Source organism: Sarcophilus harrisii, chromosome 1 (assembly GCF_902635505.1).
Source record: "Sarcophilus harrisii chromosome 1, mSarHar1.11, whole genome shotgun sequence".
NCBI classification, from domain to species: domain Eukaryota; kingdom Metazoa; phylum Chordata; class Mammalia; order Dasyuromorphia; family Dasyuridae; genus Sarcophilus; species Sarcophilus harrisii.
The window spans coordinates 18,452,800-18,465,132 of NC_045426.1; the positions used below are offsets into that span (position 1 = coordinate 18,452,800).

General features: G+C 40.1%; 1 protein-coding gene across 3 annotated transcripts in view; it reads right to left on the reverse strand.

Moving 5' to 3' along the window:
* DNAH12 (dynein axonemal heavy chain 12) overlaps positions 1-12,333 on the reverse strand; it is a 133,327-nt gene that overhangs the window by 19,429 nt on the left and 101,565 nt on the right. For all 3 annotated transcript variants that reach the window (XM_031953093.1, XM_023498082.2, XM_031953085.1), the window contains 8 exons: positions 10,208-10,400; positions 8,295-8,467; positions 6,592-6,732; positions 6,195-6,353; positions 5,749-5,893; positions 3,318-3,468; positions 1,956-2,209; positions 1,600-1,740 (listed from right to left, as the gene is read on the reverse strand). In XM_031953093.1, coding sequence (XP_031808953.1) covers positions 1,600-1,740; positions 1,956-2,209; positions 3,318-3,468; positions 5,749-5,893; positions 6,195-6,353; positions 6,592-6,732; positions 8,295-8,467; positions 10,208-10,400 — 1,357 coding nt within the window. The remainder of the gene's footprint in view (positions 1-1,599; positions 1,741-1,955; positions 2,210-3,317; positions 3,469-5,748; positions 5,894-6,194; positions 6,354-6,591; positions 6,733-8,294; positions 8,468-10,207; positions 10,401-12,333) is intronic.

Sequence of the window (12,333 nt, forward strand, 5' to 3'; positions counted from 1 at the left end):
AGGGCAGATGAGGTAACCTTAACCACCAGCCAAAATAACAATAGCAGTATCATGTCAACATTAATAATATCCTATTATTAGTTATAATGAATAACACTTATAGAGCATTTTAAATTTTTAAAAAGTAGTTTGCATACATTACTTCATTTCTTTTTTATAAGCAGTCTTTGTGATAGGTTGTAGGTATTATTATTATTATATCTATTTTACAAACAAGGAAACTGAGTCTCTGAGAGACATCTGACTTGCCCACAGAATTGATTTTCCTAAGGTGCAGGTCTACTCGGTCTACTCCCCTACTCCATAAACTCTCTGTGGTCGAGTGTTGCCTTAGAAAACCGTATATTAATGTTATCTCTGCTCTATTATCTTTTCATTTATTGAGTTCAATAGCTCACATTTCCATTTTAATCTGGTCAGAGCCTTGAAAGTTTTTGAGGGACAAATGTCTGATACCTCTGCTCTAGAGCACACACCCAAAAACTACTTTTTGAACTTTGAGGATTAGTGGAAAAACTTGGATAGACGAGAATCAGATAATGGAGAATGATTTGATTAGTTCTGATATGGTAGGAAAATGGGAGTTTTTATATGTTCTATAGGATGAAAGAAACTTGAATAAAGTAGGATTTTATAAAAAGAAGTTTTGCAAGATTCCAAATCTTAAAGCTAGAAAGACTCAGGAGGGGGCAGATTTCCCCTTCTTAGAGGTCTTCAAGAGGTGGCTGGATGGCCACCGGTGGCTCGGTTAGAATGGGGATTCTTTTTGTGCATGGGCTGGACCGAAGGGACCCCAAGGTCCCCTCCCAACCCTCCTTCTGTGGTTCTGTAAAACCTGGCTCATAGACTAGCCATAATTAAGGCTTGATATAAGAGAATATGGATACAAAAGGGGAAACAATGAGGAAAAACTGATTGGGAGGAATGAAGAAGACCTCATACACAGGAGGTTTCAGCTGCAAGTTGGATAGAAAGGTAAAATGAAGCTAGAAATTTGAATGATCATCACCAAAGAGCTCGTCTGAGAGCTGAAGACAGAAGAAGGAGCTCTTCCAATAGAGAATGAAGAAAAAGAAGGACAAAAGAACTTAAGCCTGGGAGAATACCTAGAGTTAAGATGGCAGAAGGGGAAAAGAAGCCCTCAATAGGGTAAGTCAGAAGAAAAGGTGAAGAAGCATGGCGTCTTAAGGAGTACTCAACTCTTCTCTCTTCTCTCTCTCTCTCTCTCTCTCTCACACACACACACACACACACACCACAGCACAATTTAAAATAGCACTTTTTAGTTTAAAAAATGCCTTCAAAGGCCCAAGATCTGCCATTCTGTCCACTTCAGATTTAAGAATGTCTTAGCAAATTTTATGCTTTCAAGTAGGAAAGTGTTTAAAATTTAAAATGTTTTCAACAAAAATAAAAAGCTTGACTCAATCAAAAATAGCCCATCCCCAGGATGGCTCCTGTAAGTCTCAGTCCAGTCTAGCACACAGGGAAGAGGAAAATTATACTTCCACTATCCAGATTTTTAAAGATCAAAGAATAAACAAACAAACAAACAAAAAACAAATCTGTGAACATTTCCTCCAAGAAACAAATATTCACCTGTTCCTTCCCAGGACATCCTTTGAAAAACTGACTATCAGAAATAGGATCTGTGAGATAAGACTGCAGGAGATTCAGCCGGAGACCTGTCGGGGGCTCATTTGTCATTTTAACTCCATTCTGTAGAATTGTTACTGGAAACTAAAGGAAAAAAAATATATATTAGGAGAATAACCAAAAACCCCAACAACTTCCAAGTCCCATAAATATAAACCAATTGCTAGAAAACAGGAAACAGACCCTAAAGAATGAGAGAGAGAGGAAAAGATAAAACTGAGTCATTGTAGACTCCCTTTTGATGTACAACGTAAAAAGCGCTTACAGCGAGAAGGCAGCTCTGCCCACCACCGATGTACCTTCTCAGACGGGTAGCTGGTAAGCCAAAGCCGAAAGGCTGGCTGGCAGGTCTCAACGCTAAACTCTTCACAGATTTTTTCAAGCATGGGCATCCACGACACAGCAAGGTGGCAGTTCTGTAAGCAAACCCACGTTCCTGCCTCCATGCTTTCTTTGATCATTCTTGCTGCGATGGGCCCTTGCCCCTGTCCTAGTGAAATGGCTTGAAATTTATTTCCAGACATAGTTTTATCATTTGCAAATTTCAGAAGGCCTGAGAAGAACATGGAAAAATTGTCTAGTTTATTATAAAATATTTTTTTAAAGTACCAAAATGCAGCTGGTGCACTTATTACTCATAAGTTATAAACAGGTGGGATCTACCAGGAGAAAGAAGTCCCCATAATCAAAATCACAGTTCTTTGATAATAAAATTACTAAAAAATGCCAAGTTCAAAATTGCCTTAGGATCTGCATGTTTTAACATTCAAAACCATAATCATCATTTTCCATAAATATCCAAATGACTGAAAAAAGTTCCATAATAATCACTAGTATTTATATGGTACTCTTTTCTTGTATCAAAGGCAGAACTTGAACCCAGAGCTACTATGCCTCCAAGGCAGGCCATGCTGCCTCTTCTTATAGAACCTTAATCACACAACAAACATTTATTATTATTATTTGTGGGCCAGACACTGTGCTAAGTGCTAGCAATGCAAAGACAAGAGTCAGATAGTCCCTGTCCTCAAGGAGCTCCCATTCTGATGGGGCAGACGATAGAAACGTATTATCTGTATGTACAAAATTTGTTTTTGTGCACACATGTGTACGTGTGTGTGTGTGTGTGTGTGTGTGTGTGTGTGTGAGATGAGGGTGTAAGGAACACAAAGTAGTTTGGGGAGGGATTGCCCTGGGTGAGGAATAGCCATTAGGTGATTGGCCAGACCATAGAGTGAATGGAAGGTTCACTTTACATGACTTCATTTGGTTGTAACAACTATGAGCGTTTCATACCAGAGATGTAGTTATCCCTCTTTTACAGATGGGGAAACTGAGGCTCAGAAGTGATCTATTCCTAGTCACATGAGTGTCAGAGAAGGAATCTAAACCCAGGTTTTTCCTGATAGCAAATTTAGTGCCATTTCTACATTTCTCATTGAAAGGTAAGATCCTGTTAAAATATAAATTGGAAGACAGGGATCATCTTTGCTTGCTTGTCTCTGTACAGTGTCTTGTGCACAGTAAGTACCCAGTTAGTCCTTCTCCATGCATTTTTCCACTCAATCACTCTGAGTCCTATTCCAACACAAATTTACCCAAAAGGCAGCTGGCCAGTGTTCCATTTTTAAGCTTAAGGTCCCCACACTCCAAGCACTTACTGGCCATGGGATCTGCTCCTGGAGACAGCACGAAGATGAGGGGGATGGTGCAATTTGAGTCCAAATAACTCTTTGCCAAATCAAAAGGCGGAGGCTCAACAAACTTCTTTCCCAGTTTATCGGTCACATAATTAGTTATAGCTGGGCTGATCTGTTTAAAAGAGAAAACAAAAAGTTATGGGTTAAGCAGGTTTTGACTTTGTACAGGCTCTTGCATAGTTCTGAACAAAGCATTTTGTTTTGATATTTAAAGCAAAAGGTTAAAGCTTCATAAAAGCAAAGTGTGCCAGTTCATTGATGAAGATGTGAAGGAAGAGGGGGAGGAGCGAAGCCACAGTAAAAGCTGACTAGCCTCCCTCATGAAAAGGCAGGCATTGGGAGGGAAAGGAGAAAGACCTTACAAGACAAATCAACATTTCCCAGACTGGAAAGGCTGGGAGGCCTCGATACTGTAATCTGATGAAGAAGAGTATGAATGTGGCTCCAGGCACAAATAATTTCACGTTTTGTCCCCAAGCTCCTTGTCCACTTCAGATTTCTGAAAGGGTCTGGTTAGTGAAATAACAGAACTGAAGCTAATCACCCTAAGATGACATGGAATGATTTAAGGAAAGAAGGGACTTTTGAGCAAAGAAGAATTGAATGTATCTAAAAAAAAGCAATATTTTCTCAACTCTTGCCTGAAAATGACAAACAACCTCAAAGCTGATATAGAGAAGACCTCTTCCTAAAAGCAGGGCTTATTGTCAGAGCTGAAAGAGCTCAGTAACATTATGGAAGAAAATTAATAATAATAATAATAATAATAAGTGCTCATTGACTGACTGACTCCAGATGAAGAATATATCCAGTCCCACCCATACCCCACTCCCAGCCCAGCAAAGGTAGAAAAAAGTCTACAAAAGCTGCATTGGAAAGCTGTGGATTGATCATGAGAATCCTCTGGAGGGATTTTTTACAGATGAGGAAACTGAAACTGACAGTTAAGTGATTTGCTCAGTCCCAAAAAACTACTAAGAGTCTAAGGCTGGATTTGTCCTGGATCCAGGTCTAGCATTCTCTTCAATGCACAGTTTAGCACCTCAAGTCAGTGACTTGGTGAAAGGAATTCTCTTCTTTTTGAAAGAATCTATCCATCAAAAATATGTATTAACCCTACTGTGTTCCCAAGTGTTACTTGCTAGATGCTAGCATAGACAGATCTCTATCATAAGATTACAACTTTGTTTTCTCAGTAATACAATGATTCAAAATCCTACTGTGTGTTCAGTACTATGCTAGATGCTAGAGGGGATACCGAGCTTCAGTAAGCCCTGGGTCTCAGAACTCATGGATAAAACCATTCAGTAGGGCCCGAGGTATAAACAGTTAATTATAAAATAAAATATAAAAACAGCAGCTTTTTTCAGAGAGAGTGATATAGGAGGACCATAATGATTCCCTAAATCAACTCTCCTATCCACATAAAAAACTGAGTCCCAGAGACTCGTTTACCAATTGGATTTATTTCCTCTCATAAATTTTATTTCTCTATTATAAGATGACAACTTTGTTTTCTCAGCAATACAATGATCCAAAATCCTACTGTGTGCAGTACTATGCTAGATGCTAGAGGGGATACTGAGCTTCAATAAACCCTTGGTTCTAGAATTCATGGATACCATCACCCAGTAGGGACATGAGGAATAAACAGATAATTATAAAATAAAATATTAAAAGAGCAGAGAGTTTTCAGAGAGAGCGATAGAGGACGACGATGGTGATTCCCTGAATCAACTCTCCTATTTACATGAGAAAACTAAGTCCCACAAATGGCTAGGATTACATTAAATCTCTTGGCCACCTCTTCATAAATTTTATTGCTCAATCATAAGATGATGACTTTGCCTTCTCAGCAACAGAATGATCCAAAAACAATTCTGAAGGACTAGTGATGAAAAATGCTATCTATCCCCAGAGAAAGATTGATTATAGATGGAAATATACTTTTTTATTTTTTACTTTTTCTTGAGGATGTTTTTTTTTGGGGGGCCAATGTTTTCTTTTACACCATGACTATTACAGAAATGTTTTGCATCGCTACGTATGTATAACTTGTATCCAATCACTTGCCTTCTCAATGAGGGACATGGGAGAGAGGGAATTTAGAACTCAAAAGTTTTAAAATGAATGTTAAATATTGTTTTTAAATGTACTGGAGAAAAATAAAATACAAAATTAGAAAATGAAAAAAATTATTTCTCCATAGTGTGGCCAGTCTGCCAGGCTATTTCAACTGAGAGATTCCCAGGTTTCATGGCAGGGAAGGTTTCAACTTCTCTGAAACAGGACCTATCTCCTAGTTAATCCCAGAACTTCATAACCATCAGGTGTCAGTGCATGCTGAGGAAGAAGAAACCATTAGGCTAAGAAACACACCAGTCTCTGTTACCTTATCAGGCCTTAAGCAACGAAGCAAAATTATCTTTTGCAGTTCATTCAGGTCTGTGTCCAGTGGTGCGGGGAAGGGAACAGAATGTGGTTCTTTACTGTCATAGATATCACGCCAGTCTTCAAGATTCTTCCGAAAATGTTCCCTAAAAGAAAAATATTTTCAGAGCTATTATTTTTCTTTTATTTGAAAAAAATGAATGCAATATAACAGCAACATTTATGAAGTAGCTACCCCGTGTAAGGCGCCTTATTGGATATGCAAAGACAAAAATGGAATAATACCTGCCTTCCCAGTGCGTACACTATTTACGTGAAACAAGATTTTGTTTTGAGGTGGGGGAACGTTAGCTCTTATGGAATTATTCTCAAACAGTCAGTAACCACTGGCTTCATTCATGTGGCTCCTCAGCCCCATGCTCTGTGACGTCTTTGCAGTTCAAGTACCTGAGGCCTTTAAAGGCTGGGAGCTCACTCGCCCGGCACAGCTCTTCCCAACTTTTTTCTTGTAACCATGAAGGATCTGGATTTTTCTCAGCACTCTTCAGGCCAATTCCACCAGTCAAAAGAAACATGAATTCTGCATATTCAATGTCTTTCTTTGCTCTGTATTTCAAAAGCAAACACCATTAGAGGGAGATGTTAGAAAAGTATTGAGGACCCCATAAAAGCATTCTAACAACTAGGGTGGGTCGACAAAATCGCCAGTGAAAAGGAGGGCAGGCTACGGGCTTCCCAAGGGGAAGCTTTGGCAAAGAAATCCTTGGGTTTGGGTTCTAGTTTATCCACTAAGGTTTTGTCAATTAAGTTAAGGTGGGGAGATAAAAGAGAGAGTGTCACTTACAAGAGCAGGTTAGCACACAGCAAAAAGGAGAAGAGCAGTTTGTCCTTCTCAAACAGGGACCGACACACATTACAATATAAGTTATACGTGAAGTGGTCATTTAAGTAACGCAGGCGCTTTTCTAAAATCTTGGACCGGTTACTAAGTTGATAAAATCAGAGCAAAACAAGAAAAAAATCTAGGTTAAGAAAACTCTAATTGAATTTCCCATGTTACAAACATACAATATGATCATTCCATTGAAAAGTAAAATTACCCATGCATATAACTTGTAAATTAAAAACAACAATAAAATAAATAAATAAATGAATGAATGAAATGGGGCTAAAAATTGTTCCACCATGAAGGAAGCCGTCTGTACCCAGAGAGAGACTGTGGGAACTGAGTATGGATCACAACATAGCATTTCCACCTTTTTGTTGTTGTTTGTTTGCATTTCATTTTCTTTCTCATTTTTTTATTTGATTCGATTTGATTTTTCTTGTGTAGCATGGTAATTGTATAATTATGTATGCAAATATTGGATTTAACATATATTTCTACCATATTTAACATGTATTGGATTACTTGCCATCTAGAGGAGGGGGTAGGAGGGAAAAAGGGGAAAATTTGGATCACAAGGTTTTGTAAGGGTCAATATTGAAAAATTATCCATGCATATGTTTTGAAAAATAAAAAATAAAAAGCTTAAAAAAAGAAATGGGGTTCAACCAAGTAGGATCTTCATCATGTGATGTGGCGGGTGGGGAACCATGGCTCTTGATCCTGCAGCGGGGCAGGGTCCCAACAAGCTGCCAACCAGAACTGGGGGCCTGGGGCTCAGGAAGCAGCAGTTAGCTCTTCAGTCAGGAGTGGAAATCCTCAGTGTAAATGATGCCATTGAAGGCTTGGGCCAGCTGAGCTGCTGGCCATGATGCTGATATAACTCCCCCCCTTAGGTGGGTGCAGGGACAGTGCCCTATGGGGCTGTCCAGAGCCAGCCCTGAATTCTAGGCCCTGTGGACCATCCTACAGTTCCTCATCTGCTCCTGACCCTCACACCCCACCTGCTGAGAAGTCCTTCAGCACGTAAAGCTCTAATACTCCCCTGCAGGACCAGCCTACCAAGGAATCCAGGTAGGGATCCTCTCCTGAGCAGGCACAATAGCACAGGCACAGGGTTTAGGTGAGTCTTAGACAGTAAGAGCTCCAGATGAAATGAGTATCTAAAGAAATTCAGCATTTCTTTCATTATGAACGTAGGCAGAAGACATTATTGTGAGAAGGGATCCCTAAACTCCACCAACAGGGTCCATGATAAGTTAGAAGGCCCTGGGGTCCCCTCCTGTTGTGGGATGCGAGGATTCCACGAGTCTGACATTAAAAGTTGGGGCTCCCCCAGTCTGTGTAGCTCGGGTGCTCGTGGAGGGGCCTCCTAGTAGTCTGGGTCTCTGAGAGGACCAATGACCTGGTCGTTGGCCAGGGGAGAAGCTGGCTCCCAAGCCAGTCTATCCCCTGCAGAGGAAACCCAACCACTAGAAGGAGAGCAGATGAGACCTCCAAGGGACATAAAGAAGATAGATCAGGAGGCCCTGGAAAATGGCCACATTGGGAGGTCAAGGGAGAGAGGAGTGACAGAAAGGAACAGGCAGAAAGAAGGAGACCTTCAAACAAAGTGGAAAATTCCACTTAGGAAAGATAACGGAGGGAAAAACGAAGCTTACCTGTCATGAATCGAGTTGATATAAAGATTAACGAACCAGGTGAGTGAATACTGGTACATGGGGTCGATGTTAGCCAGGTCTGCGATGCTGAAGAATAACACTGAGGAATGGTTAGCGATGGGTCGATAGCCTTCTCTCGATTCCGCTATTTTGATTTCTGTTTTTTCTGCAATCTAAAAAGTAAGATAAATTAAGAATAGAAGAGGGTTTATATTCATTTTCTGGAATAGTCTTTCCAAATAATGTAATTTATTTTTAAAGCCATATCCCAAGAAAATGACCTCAATACCAGAATCAATACATTTTTAAAGTCCATCCCTTGCAAAATTTTCCAAAAACAAATAGGCCTGAAAGTCAGATTAGTGATTCACACCCGGGTGATCTCTTTCCATTACACAAGCACCAGAAGAGAGAGACATACAATTTAGAAAGAGCAATGGCTCTCTACAGAGAGGTGGCCTGTGCTTCTGGACAGATTACTGAACCCAGAGCCACAACCACCTGGTTTCAAATCTGCCTTGGACACGTACGCCCCTTTGCTGCCCTGGGCTTGCCTCTTCATCCCCTGAGTCTGTTTCCCCTTCTGTAAAATGTAAAGGTTAGGTTCTGGTCTTCTCTGGCTCTTAATCAATGATCCAGGACCCTGTGCTTCCTCTGACATTTATTACCTGGGTGACCATGGGAAAATAACTTAACCCTGGGCTGCAACTTCCTCAAATGCAAGAGCTGGACAAACGACTAGAGAACCATCCAGCTCTAAGTCTGTGACAGATGAACCAGAGTGTGCTCTCTGTCCCCTACCCATCTCTGCCACTCTGATCCTGCAGGATGCTCATGAGCCCACTGTTGGAACCCTTTGTGATACACCGGCAGAGTCCCAGGCCTGGGGTCAGTCAATTAAAATCTGGCCTCAGACAATTCCTGGCTGTGTGACCCCTGGGATAACAACAGTACCTACCCTCCCAGAGCTGTGGTGAGGTTCAGATATTATGTGACTAGAGCTTAGCACGGGGGTTGGCACATAGTAAGTGCTATATGTTTTAGCTAGTAAGTATTATTATCATTTTTATTATTATTTGGATGAATGAAAGGTTCAAAGTACTTTTTAAAATTTGTTAGCTTGAGATTCATGGTTATTGAGAGTAATTTTCCTCTCATTCTTATGATTAATGCAACAAATTAGGTAAGGATGATAAGTATTTAGCCAGAAAAAGTTAGCAATTTTCACAAAATCACCAAATTTCAGAGTCGTAGGGGACTTTGGGGATCATACGTTTATTTAGAACTCGTAGGGACTCAGAGGCCATCAATCCTAATGCCTTCATTCCCGAGATAAGGAAATAGTGGCACAAAGTGATTAACTGATTTCCCCAGGATTATATAACTAGTATCTGAGGCCGCATTTGAACTCAAGTCTTCTTGACACTAAATTCAGTATTTCTTATACTGTCTATGCTAATCTAATCCATACATGAACAGAAATCCCTTCTATAGCATTCCCAGGACCCCTAAGGTGGTCTGTGCCAATTTGGAACAGCTCTAATTTTTAGGGCTTTTTTTAATTTTTAATTTTCCTTACATTGAGCTGAAATCTGCAGAATAATAATAATCCTGATGCTGATCCTAATAGCTGACATTTATGTAGTGTTTTACAAATAATAATATCTTGTTTGATCCTCATAGTAACTATTATAATAATAAGCACCCATTTGACAGATAAAAAAACTGAGATTAAGACAAAGGTTAAGTGACTCGACCAGCATCACAGAGCTCCTAGGTGCAGGAAGGAGAATCCGAGCCCCAGTTTTCCTGCCCCCAAGGCCGGCGCTTGCCACAGGAGCCTTGCTGACTTGCAGTGGGAGCCCCGTCTCCTGTGGAAGCCTTTTTGTCTGTGGAACAGTTTCTGGCTTCACCTGCTGCTTCTTGGTGATCTCGTTGGACATGAGTTTTGCCGAATCCAAGACTTTGATTGCACTTTCATCCTCCAAAATGTTCCCCTCGGAGGACGACAGAGTTTCCAGAATCTTGCTTTCTATATCGTGTAGCTGCTTCTTGTTGGCGGCGGACTGGAGGATTAGAGCATTTCTCTCTTCTTCTAACTCTGGTCTGCAAAAGAGAAGCATCTTCTTTAGGAATTTCGGCTCCAAAGCCATCAAACGTGCAGTTTGTCACAACTGTTATAAACTTTGGGGATTAAGGAAACTCAATCAAGGGAAAACCAATCTGGAAAAGATGCATCAGAGGCAACCCGACCAATCCCTCACAACAGTCCCCTCCAAACAACAGTCAAATAATGCCTCAGACCAAATTTTGGAGCATCAGAGACAAGACAAGGTCAGAGTGAGACCCTTTTCCAGCAGAAGAAAACAGAGGAGGTAGACAGAAGGTGGTCCCCAAGACGAAGGCCTGTCTGAAACCACAGGGCAGCAGGAGCTCTCAGACCAGAGACAGTGTCAGACAATTGGTCAGAAAGGGATGACGGGGACCCTTTGCTGACACTAGGTAGTGTGGGTTGGCAGCTCTATTGCCTAAACACAGTTCTGGGTTGCAGTTCCAGGGTGTAGAGGAGGGCCAGTGGTCAGGCACAAGGGATCAGAGGCTCTGGTTGCAGTTTTTTCCCAGCTTTTTATTTTCAAAATATATGCACAGATGGTTGCAGTTCTAAGAGAAAGAGCGCACTTATGCTCATGGCTGTAGGTGACCAGAAGCCCCTTCTGAGTAAAGAACAGAGTGCAAACTAAGAGAAGTGACCATACTTTTTCCAGTATCCTTGGAAGCACCAAAAACTTGCAGAATCCCAGAACTGGCTCTAAAAACAAAAAAGCCTGAAGCTTAGAACAGTGTCTCCCGATTCCCAGGTGAGCAGAAAGATAAAAGCCAAGAAACAGGCTGGGAAAATTAGCAAGCAACAACAACCACAAAAAAAAAAAAAAAAAAAAAAAAAAAAAGGGACCACAAAGAACTATTTTGGTGGCAAGGAAGGCCAAGACATAAACTCAGAAAAAGACAATGTGACAACAGCTACAAACAAAGCCTCAAAGAAAAATGCTAATTAGATCCAAGCCCAACAAGAATTCATGGAAGAGGTCAAGAAAGAGATTAGAATGATAGAGGACAAATTAGGGGGGGAAATGAAAGCAAAATAAGAAAATTACTAAAAGAGAATTAATAGCTTGATAAAAGAGGTACAAAAAATACTGAAGAAAATTACACCTTAAAAAACAGAGTTGACCAAATTGGGGGGAAAAAAGTAGAATTGACCAAATGGAAAAAGAGGTACAATGCTCATTGAAGAAAATAATTCCTTAAAAATTAGAATTGGGCAAATGGAAACTAATAACTCCATGAGACATTAAGAAACAAGAAACAAAGAGAAAACAATGAAAAAATAAAAGAAACATCTCATCAGCAAAACAACTGATTTGGAAAATATAACAAGGAGAAATAATTTAAGAATTATAGACTACCTCAAAGTCATGAGCAAAGAAAGAATTTAGACATCACATTTCAAGAAATTGTCAAGGAAAACTGCCCCAATATATTAGATCCAGAGGATGAAATAGAAACTGAAAGAATCTACTGATTACCTCCTGAGATTCCAAAATGAAAACTCTCAGGAATATTGTAGCCAAATTCCAGAGCTAAGAGAAAATACTTTTAAGAAGTCATAAAGAAACAATTCAAATATTGTGGCGCTTCACACAAGATTTTGCAGTTTTCATGTTAAAGAAATAGAAGGATTTGAATGAGATATTCCAGAAAGCAAAGAACCTGAAAAGATTAGAACTGAACAGAAACTTTGTTATTGAAACACAAGACTCAAGAAGCATAAAAAGGTAAACATGAAAGAGCAATCATAAAGGTCTTAATAAAGTTGAAGAATTTACATTCCTACATATAATCGCTAAGAACTTTTTTATTATCAGGGCAGTTAAAAGGAGTTTACATAGAAAGAAGGCATAAGTAGATTGTGTTGGAATGATCTCCCCCCCCCCAAAAAAAAAAAAAAAGAAGGGGTGAAAAGAGGCATGCACTGGGA